This window comes from Mustela lutreola, chromosome 15 (genome assembly GCF_030435805.1).
Source record: "Mustela lutreola isolate mMusLut2 chromosome 15, mMusLut2.pri, whole genome shotgun sequence".
Lineage (NCBI taxonomy): Eukaryota > Metazoa > Chordata > Mammalia > Carnivora > Mustelidae > Mustela > Mustela lutreola.
The window spans coordinates 1,749,526-1,772,934 of NC_081304.1; the positions used below are offsets into that span (position 1 = coordinate 1,749,526).

The 23,409-nt window shown below is 58.9% G+C and overlaps 1 protein-coding gene across 2 annotated transcripts in view; it reads right to left on the reverse strand.

Annotated features, from left to right (window-relative positions):
• The window catches only part of RPTOR (regulatory associated protein of MTOR complex 1), a 308,508-nt gene that overhangs the window by 52,436 nt on the left and 232,663 nt on the right, over positions 1-23,409 (reverse strand). For both annotated transcript variants that reach the window (XM_059148815.1, XM_059148816.1), the window contains 4 exons: positions 5,937-6,011; positions 2,903-2,968; positions 2,436-2,627; positions 2,033-2,173 (listed from right to left, as the gene is read on the reverse strand). In XM_059148815.1, the coding sequence (XP_059004798.1) occupies positions 2,033-2,173; positions 2,436-2,627; positions 2,903-2,968; positions 5,937-6,011 (474 nt within the window). The remainder of the gene's footprint in view (positions 1-2,032; positions 2,174-2,435; positions 2,628-2,902; positions 2,969-5,936; positions 6,012-23,409) is intronic.

Below are 23,409 nucleotides of genomic sequence, written 5' to 3' on the forward strand. Positions count from 1 at the left end.
CATGCCAGTCCTGCCACATGGCTCTGGACAAGGGGAAAACCCAGTGCCAGCGGCGTTGGGGTTCTGCAGCCAGGGAAGGGCCTCTCTCTGAGCTGGCGCCACTTCCCCCGCTAAGCGTCGCCTGCCCACCCTGCTCAGACGGCACCAAGTGTTGCCTTCTGTCCCCAAAGCCCCCACGTTCCCATAGCAAACATGGCTTCGTTGGCTTATGTAATAGGCTTGCTGGGGGCTGTCTGTCCCCCGTTAGAGCACAAACTTGCTGAAAGCAGGGCAGGGTCCCAAGGCCTCCCCAAGGACCTGGAGCACGGCACTCAAGCCTTTGCTGGAAGAATGAAGTACTTTGGCAGGCGCGCCCCCCATGCACGGGGGCCGGCGGCGACGAGCCACTGCCCCTCCTTCCCCCCCGCACTGCCCCTCCTGCTGCTCGCTGCCACAGCCACGCGAAGGGCAGGTAGCCCGGGTCCACTGTGGGACTTTGCACCTCAGGACCTTTGCACATACTCTGCCTGCCCCACCCACCCTCCCTGTCCCTCACCTCCCCGGCTCCTGGCTGCTCAGAGACGAGCTCCCATCTGTGGAAGACTTCGTGACCCCACGTCCCCGGCGAAGCAGGGTAGGTGCCACTCTGACCTGTTCCCGAGAGCTCTGCACCCACCGCTGAGTCCTGCATGTCTGTGGACGCTCCAGCACCACCGCTGGCCTCTGCGTCTGCCCCCTGAAGGCAGGCTGGTCATCTACTCTGCGCTCCAGGGCATGGGACGCTAAGAGCTCGCATGCTGAGCCCGGCACAGAGGAGCACGTGGGAAGGAGAGCCGTCCTCTGCCTCCAGATGGGGCAGCCCTCAGGAGAGGCCTGGCTACACCTGGGCCAGCGGGTGGCGACCAGCCAGGACTGGGATGCCAGGGGCTGCACGAAGGCACTTAGACGTCCCTGTGACTTTGGTGGCCACTGTCCCAACATTGGAAACCGAGAGGGAGTCTTGCCATTTTTATTAACGTTCTTTGTTATTTTTAAGATTTTCTGGAAAGAAGGAAACAAATTTTCCTTCTTTAAAAGGGATTTTAATGGACAATTACAGAAACTGCTATGTGCTGGTTCGACCAGTGGCTCCGAGTAGAGGCACTTTGCTGGTGGGCCTGCAGGAGAGGAGCCGCCCGCAAGAACGCGCGGGCCAGTGGAACAGGCTCGGCCCCGGGGTCTTGTGTCGCAGTCCTGCTGGGGTGTGGGCCGTCGGGCACATGAGCAACGGCTCCCCCCATGAAGGGAGCGCGAGGGAGACTGAGTTCTCCCGTGCGTCGAGTCTGGCCGACGGGAACTTGCCCAGACTTCGTCCCTCCCGGGAGAACCAGGGGGGTCCCAAGGGACCAACGGCCCCAGGCCACACGCAGCCTCCCTCACCCCCTGCGGGGGTCTCGGGCCGGCCTGTGCGCAGCGCCGCGTGAACACGAGCCACCCACGGGAGAACCACCTCGGCGGCACAGGCAGCCTTCCAAGCGAACCGCGCGGGTCCCCGTGGCGCTGCTGCCTGGGGTGGGGGGCGCCTAGCTGAGGCCGGGCCAACCTCGGACAGAGGTGTGAGGTGTTAGCCGGGAATCCGTGGTATTTCCACATCTGCACAGGCGAGGACGCGTTCTGAACTTGAAGAGCGCTCCGCTCAGCCGCGGACGAACACGGGGGCGGGGAGGGGAGGACGCCACACAAACCTTGCCGGCGCGCTGTGCGCGTCTACCGCTCTTTTTGAGTCTCCGGGGCTGTGTGTGCTGCTCCCGGGCGGGAAGGGGCCTAGTCTACAAGCTGCCGGAGACGCAGCCCTGTTAAATGCCTTTAAATGAAGCAAACACACGAGTATCTGGTGAAGAAACGCATTTTGTAGAGCATTAAACACACACTTAAAGGTCTGCTCTGTCAAGGTGCGCGCCAGTGCGAGACGAGGGCTCGCGGCGGCGGTCAGGGTCACCGGTCAGACCCCAGGCGCCACGGGAGACCTGCCGCGAGGCGCTCTGCTGCCGCCTGCGACCTGGGGGCCACGCACCTTGCGGACCACGGGACTTCCGTCGTTGATCAGCTGGGCCAGCATCATGGCCACGTTGTGGTCGATGGTGGTCGAGTGGTCAGTCCTCTCTGCAGAGTTGCCCACGAATGTGCCAAGGGCGAAGACGGCCGCGCAGCGCACCTGCAGGACGGGCCAGACAGTGGTCAGGCCGCAGCGGGTGGTGGGGTTGTGCCCCTGCATGGGGTCACCTGTTCCGATGGGGCAGCAGGGCACGGGGAGGCGGCAGAGCACCAACAGGCACCGAGAGAGCCGTCAGGGAGTGAGGGACGCGGGGGCCTGGCCGCGGGGAGGCATAGTCTCTCGGCATCCCCAGGTCGCCCCCCCCTTCCCCCCTGCCAACAGGTGGCCTCAGCTGGCCCCAACACGCCGGCGGCGGGCTCACCTCAGGGATGGGGTCCAAGAGGAGGCTGCAGAGCTTCTCGTGCGCGCTGTCCCTCACGCCACACCACCTGGCCGAGTCAAAGTTCTGCCAGATGCGGCCCAGGCAGATGGCCACCCACTGGCGCAGCAGGGGGTGGGGGTCGTTGAGCTGCTCCAGGCAGATGGCGATCAAGTTTCCCTGGAGGCAGGCTTCCTGCGGGAAGGCAGACAGCAGCCAGCGGTCAGCCCTGACCCAGGGTAGTCAGGGGCGCCAGCGGGGGTCGCGGCCCCGTTGCTCAGGGAAACGCCCACACGGCAGCTTAGATCAGTTTTCCTCCTTCCAGACACAGCCCATGCAGCTTACCTCCGAGCGGCGGCCACACGCAGGCCCCCCGCCGGCACCCCCTTCTGAGGAAGACTGTTCCACAGACAGGGAACAGGGTGGCGGGGCCAGGAGGCCCTGGAGGGGCGGGCGGCGGCGGCACTCACCTGCCCTGTGTTGTAGCTGTTGACGATCACGGCGAGGATGAACGCCGTCATGGTCCGGTGTTCGGCCTAGAAGACAGAAGGCAGCCTGGTTTCGCTCTCGCCCGCGGCGGAAACCCATCCTCCCGCGAGCATGGCAGAGCTCTCCTTCCTGAGCTCTGTGCTGAGCCCGGGGCCCACTCACACGAGTTGGCCTCCTGTGCACTGGCGTCTACAGAGAAGAGGAGCCGGCTGAAGACGGGCCGGCGGCTTTGGGCTTGGAGTTTCTGAGCACAGGTTGTCCCCCACGGTGCTAATACTGCAGGACAGGCGCATCCGCCATGGCCCCGCGTGGGCAGAGGGCCGTCCCGCTGGTGGGAAGTGCCCGACCGCCCCCCATGCCACCTCGCCCGAGCCGTGCCGCATGCTGCCCTCGCCGCGCACGCCGGTGGGGAACGCGTGGATCCCCCTCCTAACTCAGTTCCCAGCTCCCTCTCGTGGCCTCCTGTCGCGTGGGCCGGTCTTCACTCTGCCCTTCCCTTTGTGGGCCTGTGGCCCTCCTGAAGGGACCCAGTCGGCCTATCCCAGTGGTTCTGCGGGGCCTCGCGTTTTTCATGCGCACCCTGAGTGGACCTGGACACGGCCCCTTCTTGCTCGCCCTCAGATGCGTCGAGGCCACTACAGGGCCGATCGCAGCCTTCTGCCTCCGCCTTAACCCCTCAGGTCCGTGAGGACCGCCGTCCGTGTCCGCAGCCAGTGCGCACTCCAATGTGCCGACAGGTTCGCCAGTTCCTTAGTCTTGTGCTGCTGTCTGCGTCCCGGGGCACCGTCTTCACACGGGTCTGCGCTGGGGGCCCACATGCGGCGGGCTCTGAGCCTCTGACCACGTGTCCTGAACGCTGTGTGAGGCGGCGGAGGGTCCCAGGGTGACGGTCCGTTTCCTCTGGCGCCAGCGTCCACTGCCCGCTGAAGCGGCCCGCTGCTGTGCAAAGGCCCCTTTGTTCTGGTTACTTCTAAGACTCTCCCTTCTGCTTGGAGACGTGCGACTCGGTCAGGACGCGTCTTCGTGTGGATTTGCTTGTGTTCGCCTGTTACAAGGTTCACTGCGTTTTTTACAACCAAAAACGCGTTCCTTTCTTCGTGCTGGGAGAATCGTCAGCCGTGGGCGCCCCACATCCTGCCGCTCCCCGCTGTCCTGAGGGCACGCTCTGGCCTGGGGCTGGAAGCAGTGGGACCCCCTGCCCCGTAGGCCTCAGTGCCCCCTCCCGCCTGCTGTTGGCTCCGTGCTGGGTGGCGTCTGGGTTCCCTCGCCCACGGGCCGCCTGCTGTTTGCTTTACTGCGGAGCTTTGTACGGCAGAGACGACGGCTTCCACTACAGGCTCCCCCAGATCTGCCGATTCACCAAGAGAATCTACTTGGTCATTTTTTAAAAAAGATTTTATTCATTTGACGGAGAGACGCAGCAAGAGAAGGCACACAAGCAGGGGGAGGGGCAGAGGGGGAAGCAGGCTCCCACCAAGCAGAGAGCCTGATGCGGGGCTCGATCCCAGGACCCTGGGATCACGACCTGAGCCGAAGGCAGAGGCTTAACGACTGAGCCCCCGTGGCGCCCCTCTAGTTGGTCACTTTTGAGGATGAGTAAAAAGAAAAGAACAGATGGTTTTCTTCTAGAAGGGACAAAAGTAGTTCTGAGGAACTACACGGTGCTGCATTTTGGACGTAACTGAATTCTTCCCATTCAATCGTCTTACACACACTTACTCATGTGGGTTTTACAGTTGTTCTCAGAGAACTCTAGTACTTTCGGTTCTCGGGGGCTGATTTCCTATTTGCCGACTCCACTGGCTCTCCTCCCCGCTGGCTCGACCACCTGTGGCCAAGGCTCTCAGGCTCTAGGCTCTGCACCGCCCGTGGGGGTTCTGCCTTTGCTTCCAGGCCCCTGGGGATCTGGGCTGCTGTCTCCCCCTGGATGTGGACCACTGGGAGCTGCGTTTCCGAGCGCCTCCCCGCATGGGGGAGGGCACACCTCGTAGGCTCCTGGCTTTCCACGGGGGTCTGTTCCTGTGCTGTGGCCACTCAGGCCCCACCCTGGGCGCAGGGCAGGAGACCCCGGGGTCAGCGTTCCCTTTCCACTGTGGCTCTCCTCAGACTTCTGGCTTCAGTTTTTGGCATCTGGCAATCTTCTCTTTTGAATTTCACTATGGGCTCAAAACGTCAGTGTGTTTGCAGCCGAAGTGGGGCCCACCTGTGCCGGCCTGGGCTGCCACTGAGCCACGATCGCCTCGCGAGGGTGAGCTTCCGCTCCCAGGATGGAGCTCTGTCACCAGGCTTCAGTTCAAACACGCGGTGCCACTTGCCTGTTACGCAACAATCCTGTCTTTAACGTCTTCTGGTTTTTCTTCGGTAACCAGCATAGCTTAGAACGCCAAGGCTGTGAAAATGAACTTTTACGCTTTAAATATGCTGGCAAAACTGAGTTATATCAAGGATCGACTCTGGACGTCTGTTTTGTTCTCTGCCACACTAGGAGCTGCAGCGAGGGAGGCTGGGGGTTCGTTACGACGCACCGGCAGCGCTCCCTGTGAATGCCGTTCATAGATGACTGTTGCTGAAGCATTTTAATAAAATAACATAATTTGAAACGTAAATGCTCACTCTCGTCTTTCCTGCCCTCCCTTCCTTCCTGATTCATAAGGCACACTGGCAACTTGTCATGTTCCAGAACCTTCCCTAGGCCTGTGAGCTGTCAGAGAGACATGAAAGCGCTCATTAATCTCATTCCGTAGACAGGATGTGAGCGGGCAGGGATTCTCCTCTGCTGCACAGATGTGCCAGGGAGACAGATGGTCATGAACAGCCGAACCGACCTACTCAGAGGCAGAAAGGAACCTGCTCTGAAACCAGCTGCTCTTAGGCAAAGGCCGACTGCCCGCCCACACCCGACATGGCCCTCCGCCCCCAGGGAGCCCCTCGCCACGGAACCCCAGAGCGAGACATGCGTGGGAACAAACAGCACAGCTCTGGACACTGCTGAGGGAGAAGGGAGGGTCATCTTACTGGCATGTAAGGGTCCGCCAGGACCGACAGGAAGTATTTGTGACCGCTGTCCTTCACCAGGTCAGCCTGGCACGACTGGGGAGAGAAAGAGACGGAGAAACCGTGAGTGCGGGTACCCAGGGGCTCCTTGCTTCGTGGGATGTGTGAATCATGGGCGAGCAGGGGATGTTCTATGCCTTCCAGATTCTATGCCCTCAAGTCCAGCATTCGACTGGGAAGATCAGCTAGAGCGGCTGCTAGCAGACCACCCTCCTCGGCCGCGGGAGAGGGGCCGGCACCCTACACACGCTCAGGAGTGCAGCGGCTCCTAGACGTTCCCTGAACACCTCCGGGGACCTGCCGGGAGGGGCCCTTCACCCCTGCGGCCCATGCCCACACCCTCCTTCCCACGCCCCCCTCCTCCTGCCTTCCGAGGGGGAGGCACCCGACACTCGAAACCCTCCCTGGTTTCTGCAGACCCTAACCCCTGCCGAAGCTTTCCTTAGAATTTTGCCTGGACTTACAAAACACTGGGAAAGGAGAATCTGTGGGAGTGTAATCGTGTGAACCATCTGTGTCACACATTTCAAGAGGTGCTTCCTGGAGCAGAGGCCCTACTCCTTACCCCAAAGGCAGAGCCCTGAGGTGGGAAGCGTAAGTGAAGAGTCAGGTGTACAGCTCTTCCCAAATCTCCAGGCTGCGCTGCACCAGCACACTCCAGCCCACAACTGCACACCAGCACGTATGTGCACACACCTGTACGCACCGGCACACCTGCATGTATGTGCACACACATGTATGCACCGGCCGGCACCTGCACACCTGCACACACACCTGTAGACACCGGCCCACACCTGCACACCTGCACGTGTGTGCACATACTGGCCTGCACTGGAACATACCTGCATGTATCAGCACACACCTGCACACATGTGCATACACACCTACATGGACTGGCACACACCTGCATGTAGCAGCACACACCAGCCCGCGCCTGAATACCTGCACGTGTGTGCACACACCGGCACACACTGGGACACACCTGCATGTACCAGCACACACTGGGGCACACCTGCACGTATGTGCACACACCTGTATGCACTGGCCCGCACCTGCACACCAGCATGTATGTGCACATACCTGTATGTACCCGCCCGCACCTGCACACCAGCACGTATGTGCACACACCTGTATGCACTGGCACACACCGACCCACACCTGCACACCTGCACGTATGTGCACACACCTGCACGCACTGACCCGCACCTGCACACCTGCACGTATGTGCACACACTGGCACACCTGCACGTGCGTGTACACACTGGCCTGCACTGGAACACACCTGCACGTATCAGCACACACCTGCACACACGTGCACACACACCTACATGGGCTGGCACACACCTGCATGTAACAGCACACACCGGCACGCACTGGGACAACCTGCATGTATGTGCACACACCTGTATGCATCGGCACACCTGCACATATGTGCACACACCGGCACACACTTGCACGTGTGTGCACACACTGGCCTGCACTGGAACACACCTGCATGTATCAGCACACACCTGCACATACGTGCACACACACCTACATGGACTGCGCACACCGCATGTAGCAGCACACACCGGCATTCACTGGGACACACCTGCATGTATGTGCACACACCTGTATGCACCGGCACACACCTGCACGTGTGTGCACACACTGGCCTGCACTGGAACACACCTGCACGTATCAGCACACACCTGCACACACGTGCACCTCGCACCTACATGGACTGTGCACACCGCATGTAGCAGCACACACCGGCATGCACTGGGACACACCTGCATGTATGTGCACACACCTGTATGCACCGGCACACACCTGCATGTGTGTGCACACACTGGCCTGCACTGGAACACACCTGCACGTATCAGCACACACCTGCACACACGTGCACCTCACACCTACATGGACTGGCACACACCTGCATGTATCAGCACACATCAGCCTGCACCTGCACACTTGCATGTATGTGCACACACCGGCACGCACTGGCACACACCGGCACGCACTGGCACACACCTGTATGTACCGGCATGCACTGGGGCACACCTGCACACACTTGCATGCACCGGCGCACACCTGCACGACTGTGCATTTGTGAGCTGAGCTCTCATTCAAGGACCCGCCGGTGCTAGGCACTGGCTCAGTCCTGGACACAGAGACGCGACCCACACACACCCTACCCTGCTCGCAGTCTCTGGAGGAGACCGCTGTGTGTGCGTGATGGCACGGCAAGGAGACCCGGGGGACGTGGTGGCTCAGCGCCTGTGCTGAAGGACGGTGGGATCTTCTGCCAAGTCGGGACGGAGGGGAAGGCGAGCCTATCCTGTGGGATGCGGGGCGCAGAGGGCACAGGGCTTCGGATGCTGCCTGGAGGCCCTGAGGTGGCCGGCAGGGGCTGGCACCGGGGAGGGTCACGGCAGTGGGTCTGCAGGACTGCAGCGGACGGTGAGCCGGACTGAAAGGGGGCAGCCGGTGCAGAGGGCGTGGGGATGACCCTGGAGACGGGGACGACTCTCGCGGGATCTGGGCAGGAGGGGCGGGTGGCCCAACTGCTTGGAAGATCACTAAAGAGCTGGGGTGCCAGGTGCAGGCCCTCAGAGAAGGAGGGTTCTATGTGGGGCCGGTGCATCTGAGGCACCTCTGAGACACACGTGGTGCCGTCAGGAGGAAGCTCATGCGCACACACACGCCCAGGAGCAGAGCGTGAGCCAAGCTGACTTTCAGATCAGAAGTCACGCTCACGTGGGGAGGGAGCCCGACGCCGCAGACGGGGAGGAGGGTGCTCTGCGCCACACGGGACAGCTCCCCCGCACCACCTGCTTCTCGGGGGCTCTCATCATCCCGGGTTTCCTCCTCGCACCAGGACACGGGCAGGGCACCCTCCCACTGGCCGTGTGAGTGGGAGCTGAGCAGGTAGGTGTGGGTGCTGGTCAGGAAGCATGGGCACCAGGGGCTCAGGCCAGGGGGCTGATTCCCGAAGTGCCAGGAAGCTGATTAAGCGTGAGTTTCTAACTGATCCCACAGGGATGCCCTGCTCTGAATGAAGGTGGTGACGGAAGATCTAAGAAGGCATCAACACGCTGTCCACCCTGCAGAGTCGCCGTCCAAGGGGACCGGGAGAGGGCATCTCAGAAGCCCCTGGGAAAAGCGGCCGGCTGCCCGATTCTCAGAGCAAAGGCTCCTCTTTGGTTTTAGATCAGAGGTTGGACAAGTCAGCAAGGCTGACACATGTACAGTGAGCCTCACCAGAGGGGAACATGGGGCCACTAATTCACGCTCCACTCATTCTGAACCAGGGCGTGAGCGTCCGAGGGCCTTCAGTGCAGAGCCTGCGCTGATGAGGGGTTGCACCAGGAGGGACCCCCAAGAGCCACCTCGTCACGGGCCTCCTGCCCTCCCAGGCCTTAGCCAGACTCGCTTACCAACGGCTGAGAACTTGCTCAGACTTTCTCCAGCTCAGCTGTCCCTCCCGCGCCCTCTATCCCCTGCAGGCAGGGGCCCGGGACACACACACCCTGGCCAACTGCCTCATCAGAAGGAGGGACATGAAGCCTTTTGACTACGAAGACACAGAAATGCCATGCACAGACACACACTCCCCACGGACTGGGTAGAAAGCCTCCCACGGAGCCTCGGGGGCCATGGCAGCCAAGGAGCCCCCGAAGCTGGTGCGCCCCCCAGACCCAGCAGCAGGAGGGAGGCAAGGGCATGAACACCAACTGGTTTTGCCCGAACAGGCCCCTGTCCCAGCACACACGCAACCACCTCCGACGGCTTTCAGTTCTCACTACAGCTCTGCTGTCCTCCGGATTTCAGGGACTTGCGCTTTTAAAACGAGGGACGGGGAGGTGAGGAGGAGAAGCAGAGCGAGCAGACGAGCGAGCACTGGGTTCCCTGTGACGCCGGCCGAAGACGGGGTGCGCGGACACAGAGCAGGAAGGGCGGCGTCCGCGAGGCTGATTCCACGAGGCGGGCAAGGGGGTGGCCTGGCAGGGGTGAGGCAAGGGGGGGTGGCCCGGCAGGGGTGAGGTAAGGGGTGGCCCGGCAGGGGTGAGGTAAGGGGGGTGGCCCGGCAGGGGTGAGGCAAGGGGGGGTGGCCCGGCAGGGGTGAGGCAAGGGGGTGGCCCGGCAGGGGTGAGGTAAGGGGGTGGCCCGGCAGGGGTGAGGTAAGGGGGGTGGCCCGGCAGGGGTGAGGCAAGGGGAGTGGCCCGGCAGGGGTGAGGCAAGGGGTGGCCCGGCAGGGGTGAGGTAAGGGGGGTGGCCCGGCAGGGGTGAGGCAAGGGGGTGGCCCGGCAGGGGTGAGGCAAGGGGGTGGCCCGGCAGGGGTGAGGTAAGGGGGTGGCCCGGCAGGGGTGAGGTAAGGGGGGTGGCCCGGCAGGGGTGAGGCAAGGAGGTGGCCCGGCAGGGGTGAGGCAAGGAGGTGGCCCGGCAGGGGTGAGGTAAGGGGGGTGGCCCGGCAGGGGTGAGGCAAGGAGGTGGCCCGGCAGGGGTGAGGCAAGGGGGGGTGGCCCGGCAGGGGTGAGGCAAGGGGGTGGCCCGGCAGGGGTGAGGCAAGGGGGTGGCCCGGCAGGGGTGAGGCAAGGGGGGGTGGCCCGGCAGGGGTGAGGCAAGGGGGGGTGGCCCGGCAGGGGTGAGGCAAGGGGGGGTGGCCCGGCAGGGGTGAGGCAAGGGGGTGGCCCGGCAGGGGTGAGGCAAGGGGGGTGGCCCGGCAGGGGTGAGGCAAGGGGGTGGCCCGGCAGGGGTGAGGCAAGGGGGTGGCCCGGCAGGGGTGAGGCAAGGGGGTGGCCTGGCAGGGCACACTTCCTGCTCTTCCCCACAGATGAAGGTCTGTTACGGGGCAGCCGGGACGTCGGCGGGACGGTCCTGAGCACTGGTGGGCACGGCTGCTGGTGACCTGCCGTGAACGTGCAGAAGCTGACGCGGTGGGAGAGCCCCGCTTCCGGTCCGTGTGGGTCCCAGAGTTCAGATCTCGATGGGAGAAAAGGAAGACCCAGAGGGGCCATGGGGCGGCCGTTCCCAGCATGACGGGCGCCCGTGGAGACAGCAGGATGGTGTCGGGATGCACAAACACCGTTTTAGAAATGGCGCGAGGTCCTACAGCCAGCGGCGCCTGGGAAACGAGACCAGGGCAGGATTTCTGCTCACTGGTCACGAGAGCTCACAGCCCCTCGCAGATTCCACAGCAAGTTCACCGCGCACGTTCTCGGCCCTCCGCACGCCTCGGACCCTGGAGCGACGGGCTTCCCAAGGCCAAGTGCAGAAGACACTGAAATACACGGGGCGCCAAGCCGGCACGGCGGAAGCCTAGGACTCTTGATCTTGGGGTCGTGAGTTCAAACCCCACGCTGGGTGCAAAGATGACTTAGACCAATAAATGAACCTAAAAAAAAATTCTCGCATCGGGCACTCTTGTGTCAAAGCTAAACTCTGGAATGAAAACACACCAAGAATGCTGTAAGTGACCAGGATCAATGGGAAAATCACTGGCGCGTATGGATGATTTTATGCCTTCAATCTACTTTTTCATCACGTTCCAAAATCTGTAAAAATACTTAAAAGTTCAAAAAGTCAAAATGTTACCGAAAGGCATGGCTGGAGAAGGCGGCTTCCCTCCCTGTCCCTGCGGGGCCGCAGAGTCGGGACGACGAGCCTGGAGCGGGGACGGCCGGCGTCCGGACATAGAATGTGACACAGCATGCGAGGAAAGCCTCCCTCCGCCGCTGCCGCCAATGCCCTGTTCGTTTCTTACGGACTCTCCCGACCCTTCCTCACGCGGATGTAAGAAATAGGAACAGAGACTGAGGCCTCCTCTTCTCAGACGAGAGGACGCTCCCCCGTGGAAGGCAGCCTTCACGCGGACTGCGCCCTCTCTTCACCGTGGACGTGCAGCCGTCCGTCAAGAGGAGAGCCTGGCTTGCTCAGACCCAGTGGGCAAAGCCCTAACTTCCGTAAGCAACGCGGCCCTGTCACAGGACACGTCCGTCTGCAGCCCTGACACCTTGTGTCTGAGCAGCACAGCCGGCCACAAGACACCCGAGTGTTCGCCCGTCTGAGAAGTGAAAACCCAGACTCAGGGCCGCCCGACTGCGCATGTCCCCCATCACAGAGGGCACCGAGCATCTCCGCTGCATGTAAACGAGCGTCATCTGTATCTTCTGACCATCTTCTGACCCAGCTCTGCTGGACCGTCAGTGCTGTTTCTGATTTCTTGGAGCTCTTTACGAATGATGATGGCTGGTCTGTCACCTGGGAGTGGAGGTGTAAATACCAACCCCCCGATTCTTTGTTTTAAGACTTTGCTCATGTTCCCCACCCCCATGCAAATGTCTTATTGCTCTGCAACCGAATCTATTAATTTTCAAAGAGATCTAGACTTTTAAGTTATGGTTAAAAAGGCTTTCTTCACTCTAAGGTTAAACAGAATTTTCCTGGGTTTTCTTTTAGTACTTTCACAGTTTCATTCTTTATATTTAGATTATCTTTTTAAGTCAATTCTGGGGGCACCTGGGGGGCTCAGGCGGTTAGGCATCTGACTTTGGCTCAGGTCATGATCTCAGGTCCTGGGATTGAGCCCCGCATCGGGCTCCCAGGGAACCTGCTTCTCCCTCTCCCTCTGCTGCTCCCCCTGCTTGTGCACTCTATCAAATAAATGCAATCTTTAAAAAAATAAAAATTAACGTCAAGTCTGGTGTTTGGGAAGCACAGTTAGATAGCTAGCTACCCCAACACCGGGAATTCAGGAGCCCGCCATCCTTACCTGAGCAGATCTGACCTGCTGGCTCGACCCTGAACAATGCCCTTGGACTCGGAGGTCCGTCTCTGTTCGCCCGTTTGTCAGCCCGTCTGTGCGTGACCCAGCCCCACAATGCTCCTCACCACGGAGGCTCTGTCCCAACCTCCGGGATCCGGCAGGGTTACTTCCTTCCCTGCCCCTCTCTGTTCAGAGTCTCGCTGGCAATCGCTATTTACTTCTCTGCAGGAAGCACAGAGCATGTCTGCCTAGTTCCCCAGAAGAGGGCGGGAGAAAGAGCCTGCTGGTAGTTTTATTGGGATTGTATTAAAGCTTAGGTTAATTTAGGGAACGCTGACATACTGCTGATGACAAAGCCTTCTGTAAACAAACGGCGTATGTTTTTCTTCGTTCGGGGGGGCGTCTGTGTTCTTCAGGAATGCTTTACAGCTTCTCTCTCGGAGGGTTTTCATGTCTCGGGTCAGGTTTACGCCCAGACTTAGGGTTCTTTCGTAAACGGGGTGCGCGTGTCTTTGCTGGTTGTTCTTGTGATTTCTGTACGTTGATCCGGAGTCCCCCTTCCTCCTAACGCCCCTCACTATCGGCCTGGCACTGACTCCACTGAGATTTCCAGGCATATCGTGTGGCAGCCGTAGTGGTTTGCTTCTACTTTTCTAGGCTTTGTGCCTTTAATTTCAGCCTCTGTTAGCGGAGAGTGACCGTGGCTTCTCCTTCTGCTCCTGTCGCTCTCAGGGTCTCCCCGGTAAGGTCGAAGCTGGCTTCCGGGCTTACGTGGTAGAGGAGCAGCTAACGACGTGCTCCTTTCGTGGGGATTTCTTCCTTCACGAAAAGATCGAGGTCAGCCTTCTTCTACTGATCAATATTATTACTGTAATGGCTCGGCTTCTCGGGGGCCGACCCAGGACCAACCCTGCACCCCGGGAGGAGCCCGTCTGGCAGTGCGCTGCTGTCCCTTCCACGTTCTGCTGGGTTATTTCCAAACACAAGTATGAATATCATGTGGCTTCTTTTTCTGTGTGATCTTGTTCCGTTCTGTGTGTGATGATGTATATAAAACAAACGTTACCAATTTATCGACACACGAGGCACGCGGGTCGGTGGCATTGAGTGCATGCACGCAGTTGTGAATTCGAGGTTCGCTCGTCAACGCCCCCCTTGCTCCACAAACAGAACAGCGGCGTCTGCCTGCCTTCTCCGCTCCGGAGGAGCTGGACGCTGCTGCAGCTCTCCGCCCTCGGGAGTGACGGGGCACAGCGGGTTCTTCCGAACGCCCCTCCCTGTTCGTTCTGGGGAAACTGGTGAGTTTGCGCCTTCTACTTCTTCTGGGGTCCACTGATAAGTTGTCTTTTCCTGGAAATACGGGTGCTATATTCAAGTTCACACTGCACTTTCAGAGATGTGCAAAACGGTCTCGCGAGTCAGCACGTTCTCCCTCCCGCGTCCGTTCTTGAATGCGCTTATCTTCATCAGTCGAGCTGGTTCCCACCCCCCAAGAAAGAGCTTGCTATTTACTGTTGAATTTTTGTATTTTTGTTTGCGAACTCAGAGAAGTCCTTCTCGGATCTTGACCGAACAGCTTCTCTCTGTGTGCCTGCAGCTCCTTTGCTTTGCTGTTGTCCTAGCCGGTGGCTTCCTCTTCTCTGCTTCTCTGTCGGGGTGACACGGGGACTTAAGGCCGCCAAGCCTTCTCTGAACGTGGCTGTAACTGCTTTCCATGGGTCTGACGTGCATGATTTTTATTATCTGTACTTCCAGAACTATAACTTTCCTTTGACTGAAGACTGAAGGTGACTGCTGAAAAAAAAAATCCTAGCTGGAAGGTCCATCTTGTTTTCTGCACCGTGGTTCCCCTCTCGTCCTACTATGCACATTGTCTGTACTATTTCTACTTTTTGGAAAGTCTTAAGGATTCGCTCATGGCCTAATATACCATCAGATCGCGTACACAGAAGTCAGTTTATAATCCGCACGCGGGGCTCTGCACATGTGGTCTGCCTCACTTGTAGGCCCAGCTTATTCTTTAATTTTTTTTTAAATTTATTTGACAGACAGAGATCACAAGTAGGCAGAGAGGCAGGCAGAGAGAGAGGAAGGAAAGCAGGCCGTATGATGCACTCTGTGGCAACGGAGACGGAGGCCACCACGGGTGCTCCGGCGCTACCTTGACAGGCAGTAATTACAATCCCCGTTTTTATACAAGGAGGCGAAGGTCCGGACAAGGAGGGATCCGCCGGAGGCCCACTGGCGGCGGAGCTGCGACCCCACACTGGAGCTGGTCCGCATAGGGGCCGCCATCGCTTCACCATCTCCAGAGACTTTAAAGGTTCACCCTTTCCATTCTGCGCAGGGACAGGGGACTCGTGGGCCTCCAGCTTGTCACCTGATTCTCTCCACGATGGCTGTGGAAACACCCACGCTGGTGGAGCGACGCGGCTCAGACGCCCTCACCGGGAGGCAGAGGTTCGGCTTGTCTGGGTCTGGGCGTGCGCGGCTGGGACTGTCTCCCCAGGGTGTGCCTTGTGGCTTCTGTCCTCCTGTGTGGTTTTTTTTTCTTTAAAGGTTTTTATTTATTTATTTGACAGAAAAAGAGACAGCAAGAGAGGGAATGCAAGCAGGGGGAGCGGGAGAGGGGGCAGTGGGAGAGGGAGAAGCAGGCTCCCCGCTGAGCAGGGATCGATGTGGGACTCGATCCCAGGACCCTGGGATCATGACCTGAGCCGAAGGCAGATGCTTAATGACTGAGCCCCCGGTGCCCTTCCTGGATGTTCTTTATCTGCAGATGAGCTTCTGTTTCCCACAGGAACACAGGTAGGAAGCAGAGCAGCACTAGACGGCCTAGTCCTCCCTCCCTGAGTCCAGCCCGCCAACAGCAGCCAACGCAACTCTTTCCAGCGGTTTTTACAGAATTTACTTCTAGGGGCACCTGGGTGGCTCAGTCGGTGAAGTGTCTGCCTTTAGCTCAGGTCATGGTCTCAGGGTCCTGGGATCGAGCCCCACATCGGGCTCTCTGCTCAGCGGGGAGTCTGCGTCTCCCTCTCCCGCTTCCCCTGCTTGTGTTCCCTCTCACTGTCTCTCTGTTAAACAAATAAGTAAATAAATAAAATTTTAAAACCCCTATAAAAAAAGAAAGGATTTCCTCTAGATTTTGAAATAACGACTGTGTCTTTATTTAGCGATGTTAGACATTCACGACTCCGTCACTTTTCGCTCCTCTGCACTCCCGACTGTGCGTGCCCTCACCAGAGTCTTTGGTGAACTCCGCTCTCATTAGCACTCGTTAACATCACACGCAGGCACATCTGTCTCATGGGCGAGTCGGGCTGCATTCTTCGATGACATTTTCTCACTGTAAACCTTTTGTTTCACTTGCGTATTTTTCTAATGCGTCTCTGGCCATCAGACAAGCTCTGCTCCCAAGTTTGTACCTGCTCAGCCTATCAGATCACTGTGAGCTCCTGTGTCTCTGTCCACCTGGCTCAGGGAAACTCTGCTCTGCTCTGGGCAGATTCTGGTCTAGCCCTGGAGCTGGCTCTTCTCCTGAACTGGCTCCCGTGTTTCTGGACCTCATCAAGGATTCCTGGACTCCTCTCAACTGGCCTGTAGCATGGCTCTGCTAGTGTCCCAGCCAGGCCCTAAAAACTGTCCCTGAGGGTCACACTCAGCCATGCCACAGGGGTCCATCGTGGGGCCAGGACAGGCAGTGGCACGCACAAGTGCGTCGGGACGGAGGAACCTTCCTCCTCTCCTCCCGGCTACAGGGGCGCTGGGACGCGGTTTGTTTTCATCTCAGTCACCACCGTGAGTGTGCGTCTTGGCTGCCGGCCCTGTGGTGCGCACCAGAGCCGTCAGAGCGCTGTCGGGAACAGCCTCCTAAGCTGGCCCTGCCACCCTCGGGCTCCTTTCTGCTCCCGCTGAGGACGACTTCCCGAACCCTGCCTTCGGGTCAGCTCTCTACACTTGCCCTGCTCTGCTGCACGCTCCGCTCTTTGAGGCCAAGGACCCAGTATTACTAGTCTTTATGGTGCCCCAGTGGGGCATAGCCAGGTTCCTATCAGAGGCCCACTGAGCGTCTGCTGACAAATAAAAGAGCCGATGTGTGTACAGAGGAGCATTAGGATTCCCGATCACAGATGCTAATCTTACCCAGTAACGGCTCCCGGTGTGGACGATTCCGTCCAGCGGCCACGGAAGGAGGAGAGACTGAGCGGCAGAGTCAGGATGCCGAGGCCTGGCCTCTCCCCTTCACGCCCTGGGGGCTTCCACCCTGACCCCGGGGCACAGGTCATGGCCAGGTAGAGCCTCATAGTCCTTGGTGGCCAAGGGGTCTAAGCTGCTGCTTCCTACACCGCGCAGTAACCGAGCCTTGACTTCAGGCTCCACAATCAAAACCACGGCCGCCCCACTCCTAAAACATACAAGACTGGAGTCCTGCGGGCCAGGCTCTTGGGCTGACCGGCACCACCGTCTCCATCCCCGCTCTGATCAGCTCTGCAGAGCCAGCGGTCCAGCCCAGCCTGACCATGAGTCACGGGCCCCTGAGTCATCACCCAAATAAACGGCCTCTCTCTGTTGCCCTTGGCATCAGGCTGACGCTCCGGCTCCTCTCACCACGACATCCCCTGCAGCCTGAGTCACAGAGCCCGTTCCCGCCGCGGAAGGATGATCCGTCACCCCCCACCCACACCCAGGCCTGTCCGCCCGCAGGGGACCTGACGGCCGATGGTGCGCGGCAATGACAGCCTCCTGCTTCCTCTTGCTTTTCACTTCACTCGGGGACATCCAGAGCTATCTGAAAACAACTGTGTCCCTCCTTCCAGAGACAGACAGATACCCTCGGCAGGGGCCTCCAGGGCCTGAACCCATGCTGGAAGGGGCAGCCCCAGCTCTGGTGATGTGGGGGTGGGGGCTCAGATGTCTGTGTCCACAGTTCTCCTGGGGCCCCTCGAGGGTAGACCTGCTTCTCCCCCAGACTAAAGCCCACTCTGAGAGCCTCTGAAACGCAGCCTCGTTAACCCAGATGATGGCAAGGAAGGACGATAAAACAGCACCTCCTTGCCGACTCCAGCTTCTCTGAGACACACACACCATGGCTCCCTGACACCGAGACAGTCTGTTTCCTGCACTTCATGACCTGTGGTTCGGGAATGACACGGACCATGGGAGCAGCGCAATCACTGATGTGCCCACGAGCAGGCGGAAGCTGAAGGGACACCAGCACCCACAGGCAGTGGGGCTGGGGCTCTCCCGTGGACCCAGGCCACAGGGCAGGTTCGGTACAGCAGGGGAACGGAGCGGTGGCGGACACCGAGTCCCGGCGTGCACCACCACTCCACAGCAAACCTTACCAAACAACCTAAACCAGCAGTAAGGGACAGCAATTAAAAGGACGATACTCAGCTGTAAAAAAATAGTGAAAATGAGTAAAGGAATTGTGGTTGACCTGGGACACGAGGCAGGTCCGGTTATACGTATCCCAGTGAACCACAGTGACCTCCACGCCGGGGTGACACGTATCCCACTGAACCACAGTGACCTCCACGCCGGGGTGACACGTGGACACACCGGCCAACGCTCCCCAGCCAGGTGACGCGACATGGAGAGCAGGAGGGACATCGTGCTCCTTGCCAGGAGGTGATGAGGGGCCCTTCAGCGTCGTGGGTCTCTTTTCCCAAACCCAACATCAGACACGTGCTGATGGAGGACCGGCCCAGAGCTGCCCGGTCCCCGCAAGCAGGGATGCGAGAGACAGCTCAGCCCAGAGTCGCCTGGAGAGAAGTGACGACTGAGCAGGGGGAGAACCAGGAAAGCGGAACGAAGCGTGGACTTTGGCCCATGATGCGTGTCAACATGGCTTCCTTCAGACACTAACAACAGGGCCCGGTGGTGGGCTCTGCGGAAACTTACCTCCTATCTCAGGTTTTCTGTAAACATAACCTGTTCTAAAAGCAGTTTCTTAAGACAGAACCTGTGGGAACGAGGCACTTGGAGAGACACCGACGAGCTGCCGGCACAGGAGCGACAGCCCCAGCCCCGAGAGGGCCAGCTCCTTGCAGGCACCGGGCCATCAAGACAGCAGGCTCGGGACTGCAAACTCTCTGGCTGTCCTGGTTACACTCAGATCCCGGGGACGCGAGTCATCACAGGACTGAAGCCACGCACGCTCATTTTGTCCGTGGTGTTTCCTGTGCAAACCTGGAGGGGTGGTGGGAAAGGGGTGCAGGGGTGCAGCTGCAGGAAGAGAGGCTGGTGGCATCAGAGCTGAGGGGCGGCGACAGGGTTACTGTGCAGAGAAATGAGCACGCGTTTGGGGACCTGGAGGGGACCCAGCGCCGGTGCGGAGGCAGAAAGAAGATCCCGGTCCCCTCTGATGCGCTGTCCCTCGGCGTGTGTCCTCTCCTCGCCCCGCAACAGCGTCAGGCACGCTGAAGCCCTTGCACCCCCAAATGCGGGCTGGCTTCACGAACACGACAGGGGAGGTTGCTCAAGCTCACGGACATTGTGCCCTCGATCCCCTGGTGGCTGCGTAAGTAACCGTGTATGACCATAACTTGAACTGCACGCTGACGGTGTCTGCGGAGGAACCCCCTGAACTGCTTACAGCTCATAGGAATCCTTCACGGCCGACTCCGCAGCCCACCACCCCGTTAATTAGCAGAAAGACAAATGATAAGGAGGCTTCTGAGGGTCTGACCGAAGGCACCAGCGCCCTCCCGCAGGGTGGCCACTTCCACACGCTGCCTCATCCTCCTGCCATCCCGCTCCTGATGCGTGACCCCGTCCCACGACCCGAAGGGCAATTTAAATGAATTTTCTGCAGCATTTGCTTTCTCCCTCTGCCCTCCCTGGTGCTCGTCTGCACTTTCCGAAAGCCGCAGACGGCATGACGCTTTGCCTGGAAACTTTCCTAAGAAAAAGGCCGTTCTCTTGCACAACCACAAAACCAAGATCGCTCTCAAGAAACCCAGCTTTGGTACCACGCTGTCACCCGACCCTCAGTCCACACTCAGATTCCCCCAGCTGTTCCAACAAGGTCCTTCACAGCTTTCGGTCTGGGGTCTGGGATCCATCGTGGGGGGTCACGCATCGTGAGTCTTCATCTAGAACAATCTCCCCACAGTCTCGTCTTTCTTGGACGGAAGATCCAGAAGGGACAGGACAGGACAGCTGTCCACACACAGCTACACAACTCGAAGTTTTTAACAGCTTTCCTGGGGTCGACGTGACCTATGACGACTGTGCGCATTTACAAGTACAGACAGGATAAGTGGACGAACATACACACCCGGGAAGTCGTGTCTACAGTCAACACGAGGGGCCTCTACCCTCGAGCTGCCTTGTGCCCCTCGGGGAGCCCCACCCCCGCTGCTGCTAATCCGCTTTCTGGGACTACAGTTTGCACTTCCTAGAGTTCCACATAAACGGAGTCATACAGAATACACCGCCGGCTCCTGGCTTCTTCTGCTCAGCGTCTCGGGGCTGGTGCAAGCTTCCTTCTGCGGAGTTCTAGTTTGCGGTGGGGACGGTCACTGCGGGCTTTCATGCACAGCTGATGGTCACTGGGCTGTTTTCAGCACTCGGCTATTACGGACAAAGCGCTGTAAACACTGTGGATGATTTTGAGTGGACACACGCTTTCGAGAAACCAGAGCTGCTTGCCAGGGCGGGCGTGAGACCTGCGTCCCCCACACATGGCGCGGTCTTCTCGTTTGGGACGCCCCAGCGGCCTACGCTGGTGCCGAGCTGGCTTCGCCCGCCATGGGCAGGGCGACACACAGCATACTTCGCTGGGGCTTCTTGGCCAGCAAATCACTCCCTTACCGTAATGTTTCTTCTTTGGGTCTGCGTGTTTCTTTCTTTTTTAAGATTTTATTTATTTATTTGACAGACAGAGATCACAAGTAGGCAGAGAGGCAGGCAGAGAGAGAGGGGGAAGCAGGCTCCCCGCTGAGCAGAGAGCCCGATGCGGGGGGCTCGATCCCAGGACCCTGAGGCCATGACCTGAGCCGAAGGCAGAGGCTTAACCCACCCAGGTGCCCCTGCGCGTTTCTTTCCACACTGAGTTGTGAGAGTTCTATCATCTCACTGTGAGTTCTGATTTGCCAGTACGTTCCCGTTCTGGGTTGTTTCGTGTAGCACCAGGTGTTGGCTGCCGTTCACTTTGGGCACACGATGTCCGGCTGTCCCCGCCCCACAGGCTGGACAGACGGTCCGTCCTCCGTTGAGCGGAGTGCTCTGCAGGTTGGGTGAACAGCGGACCGTGTCCGTGCGGGTCTGCCCCTGCTCCTCATGGGTCCCGCAGTTTGTCCGCTTTGCTGCTGCACAGGAGGCTCGAAGTCAAACGCTCCTAGTCCTTCGGTTTTCTTCTTCTTCTTCTTCTTCTTCTTCTTCTTCTTCTTCTTTTAAAAGAAAGTTGTGGGTGCCTGGGGGGCTCGGTGGGTTAAGCCTCTGCCTTTGGCTCGGATCGTGATCTTGGGGTCCTGGGATCGAGTCCCGCATCGGGCTCTCTGGGGAACCTGCTTCCCTCTCTCTCTGCCTGCCTCTCTGCCTACTTGTGATCTCTGTCTATCAAATAAATAAATAAAATCTTAAAAAAAAGAAAAAAAAAGACAGTCATGCCTTTTCCTTCCCGAGCTGGACGCCTTCCTTCCTCCTGCACCGGGCATAGCTTCCGGCGGGTGCCGGAGACAGGACATGAGTGCGGGCCCCGTCCTGCTCCCGAGCGCAGTGCTCAGACAGGCACCGGGGCCCGAGACATCGGCTGCAGCCATCTTGGGAGATGCTGGTTGTCACACTGAGCAAGTTCCTTCTGTGACTGGTTTGCGGACAGGATTTTTAAAAACTCGGACACGGGATTTAGGTTTGGTCGAACGCTTCCTTTGTGCCGTCTCTGAGAACGAGAATATGGCTTCTGTTGCTCCTGCTGTTCATAGGGAACGTTACAGGGATTTTTCCCATCGTCCCGCCGCCTTACGTTCCTGAAATACATCCCCCAGGTCATGGTTTATCAGCCTTGCCAGAGGTGGCTGAATCTGATCTCCTGGAGTACTGTTGGGAAGCCCGATCGGTCCTCACGAGACGCTGTGGGGACATGGCATCAGGGCACTCACTGTCGGTCTCACACGACGACACGGGACGGCGCTTCTCCTCGGTGACCTGCTAGAGCCCACCACTGAAGTCGCCTGCACCCGGGAAAGTTTTAAACTACAGGTTGTCTCTTTAACAGACGTGCTGCTGCTCAGACTCACTTCCTAGCTCAGAGGCTCCTGCCATTCAAGGAGTGTCTGTCTCTGTCGAGCTCTCGAGCGTCCTGGTGTTGAGTCGTTCACAGCATCCGCGCACTGTTCCCTGGAGGCCTCTGGAGCCTCCCGGATGCCGCCTCTCATTCCTGATTTGGGACGTGGGGTCTACTTCTCTTTCTGTGCCGCCACTGGGGGAACAGGATGGAGGGACCTCAAGAAGCTAAAAGCAGCACGGCTCTCCGACCCAGCTACTGCACGAACGGGTGTATCGTCAGAGGAAATGCAGCCCAACCTGGGGGCGGTTAACTCATTTTAGTGACCTGCTCTCAGATCCAGCTTTTGGTGGAACAGGTTTTCTCTGCCTTTCTGCGTTCTTTCGCGCTGATCTCCACCGTGATTTTTACTTCTTTCCTCCTACTTCCTTCGGGTTTAATCTGCTTTTCTTTTACCAACAGCTCAAGGTTGAATCTAAGGTCAATGATTCAAAGCCTTCCCTCCCTGCCGACGGACGCAGGCGGAACTGTAAGGTTCCCCCACGCCGCTCAGCTGTGCCCCACGGATCCCAACGTGCTGTTCTCAGTTCCCTTCAGTTCAAGGTATTTCCCTTCAGGCCCTTCTGGAAACTGTTTATTTAACAACTTTTATTTCACTGAGTTTTTCCATGTGCTTATATAGTAAATTGTAATCAAGTAGATCAGTATAATTTGTGTGTTATATCATAAGAACCTATTTTTTCCAGCACTGACTTACGTTCAGTGTGTAAATGATACACCCACAGGCCGTGCGACGGTCACCACAATCATTTCCGTTAACACATCTGTCAGCTCACGCCATGACTACCAGGCTTGGTTTTGGGCATGTAAGAGCCCTAGAGATGTACTCAGCGTCCTTCAAATGCACAGCACAGCACTGCCCCCGTGGTGCTCCCCAGACGGATGGACGGACACCTGCACGTCTGACCTCTTTGGCCTGCATCTCCCTGTTTCCGCCACCTGCAGCCCCAGGAGCCGCCGTCTTTCTCTGGTTCGGTCAGTCCGACGGTTTTAGATTCCGCAGATATGGGACGTCAGCCCGTGTCTGTCTTTCTCTTGTCTGGCTTATGTCACACAGCGCAGTGGCCTCCAGGCTTGATTGTCGGGCCCCAGATGGCAGGAGGTTCTTGGTCTTTTGGGCTCAGCAATGCCCCAGTGTGTGTGTTTCCTTCCTGCGTCCCCGGCCAACGAACACTCAGGCGGCTTCCACGCTTGGCCCTCGGGAATGACGCTGCCGTGAACACAGGGCGCGGGTCCCGCTTTGAGGCAGGACAGAAGCGGGAATGCCGGACCCATCGGCGGCTCCACTCTCGTTGTCTGCGAGACAACGTCTCCCACGGAGGCTGCCCCAGGTCACGCTCCTGCCAACAGTGCCTGTCTTGCCCCTTCTCTCCACGGCCTCGCTAAGTCCACAG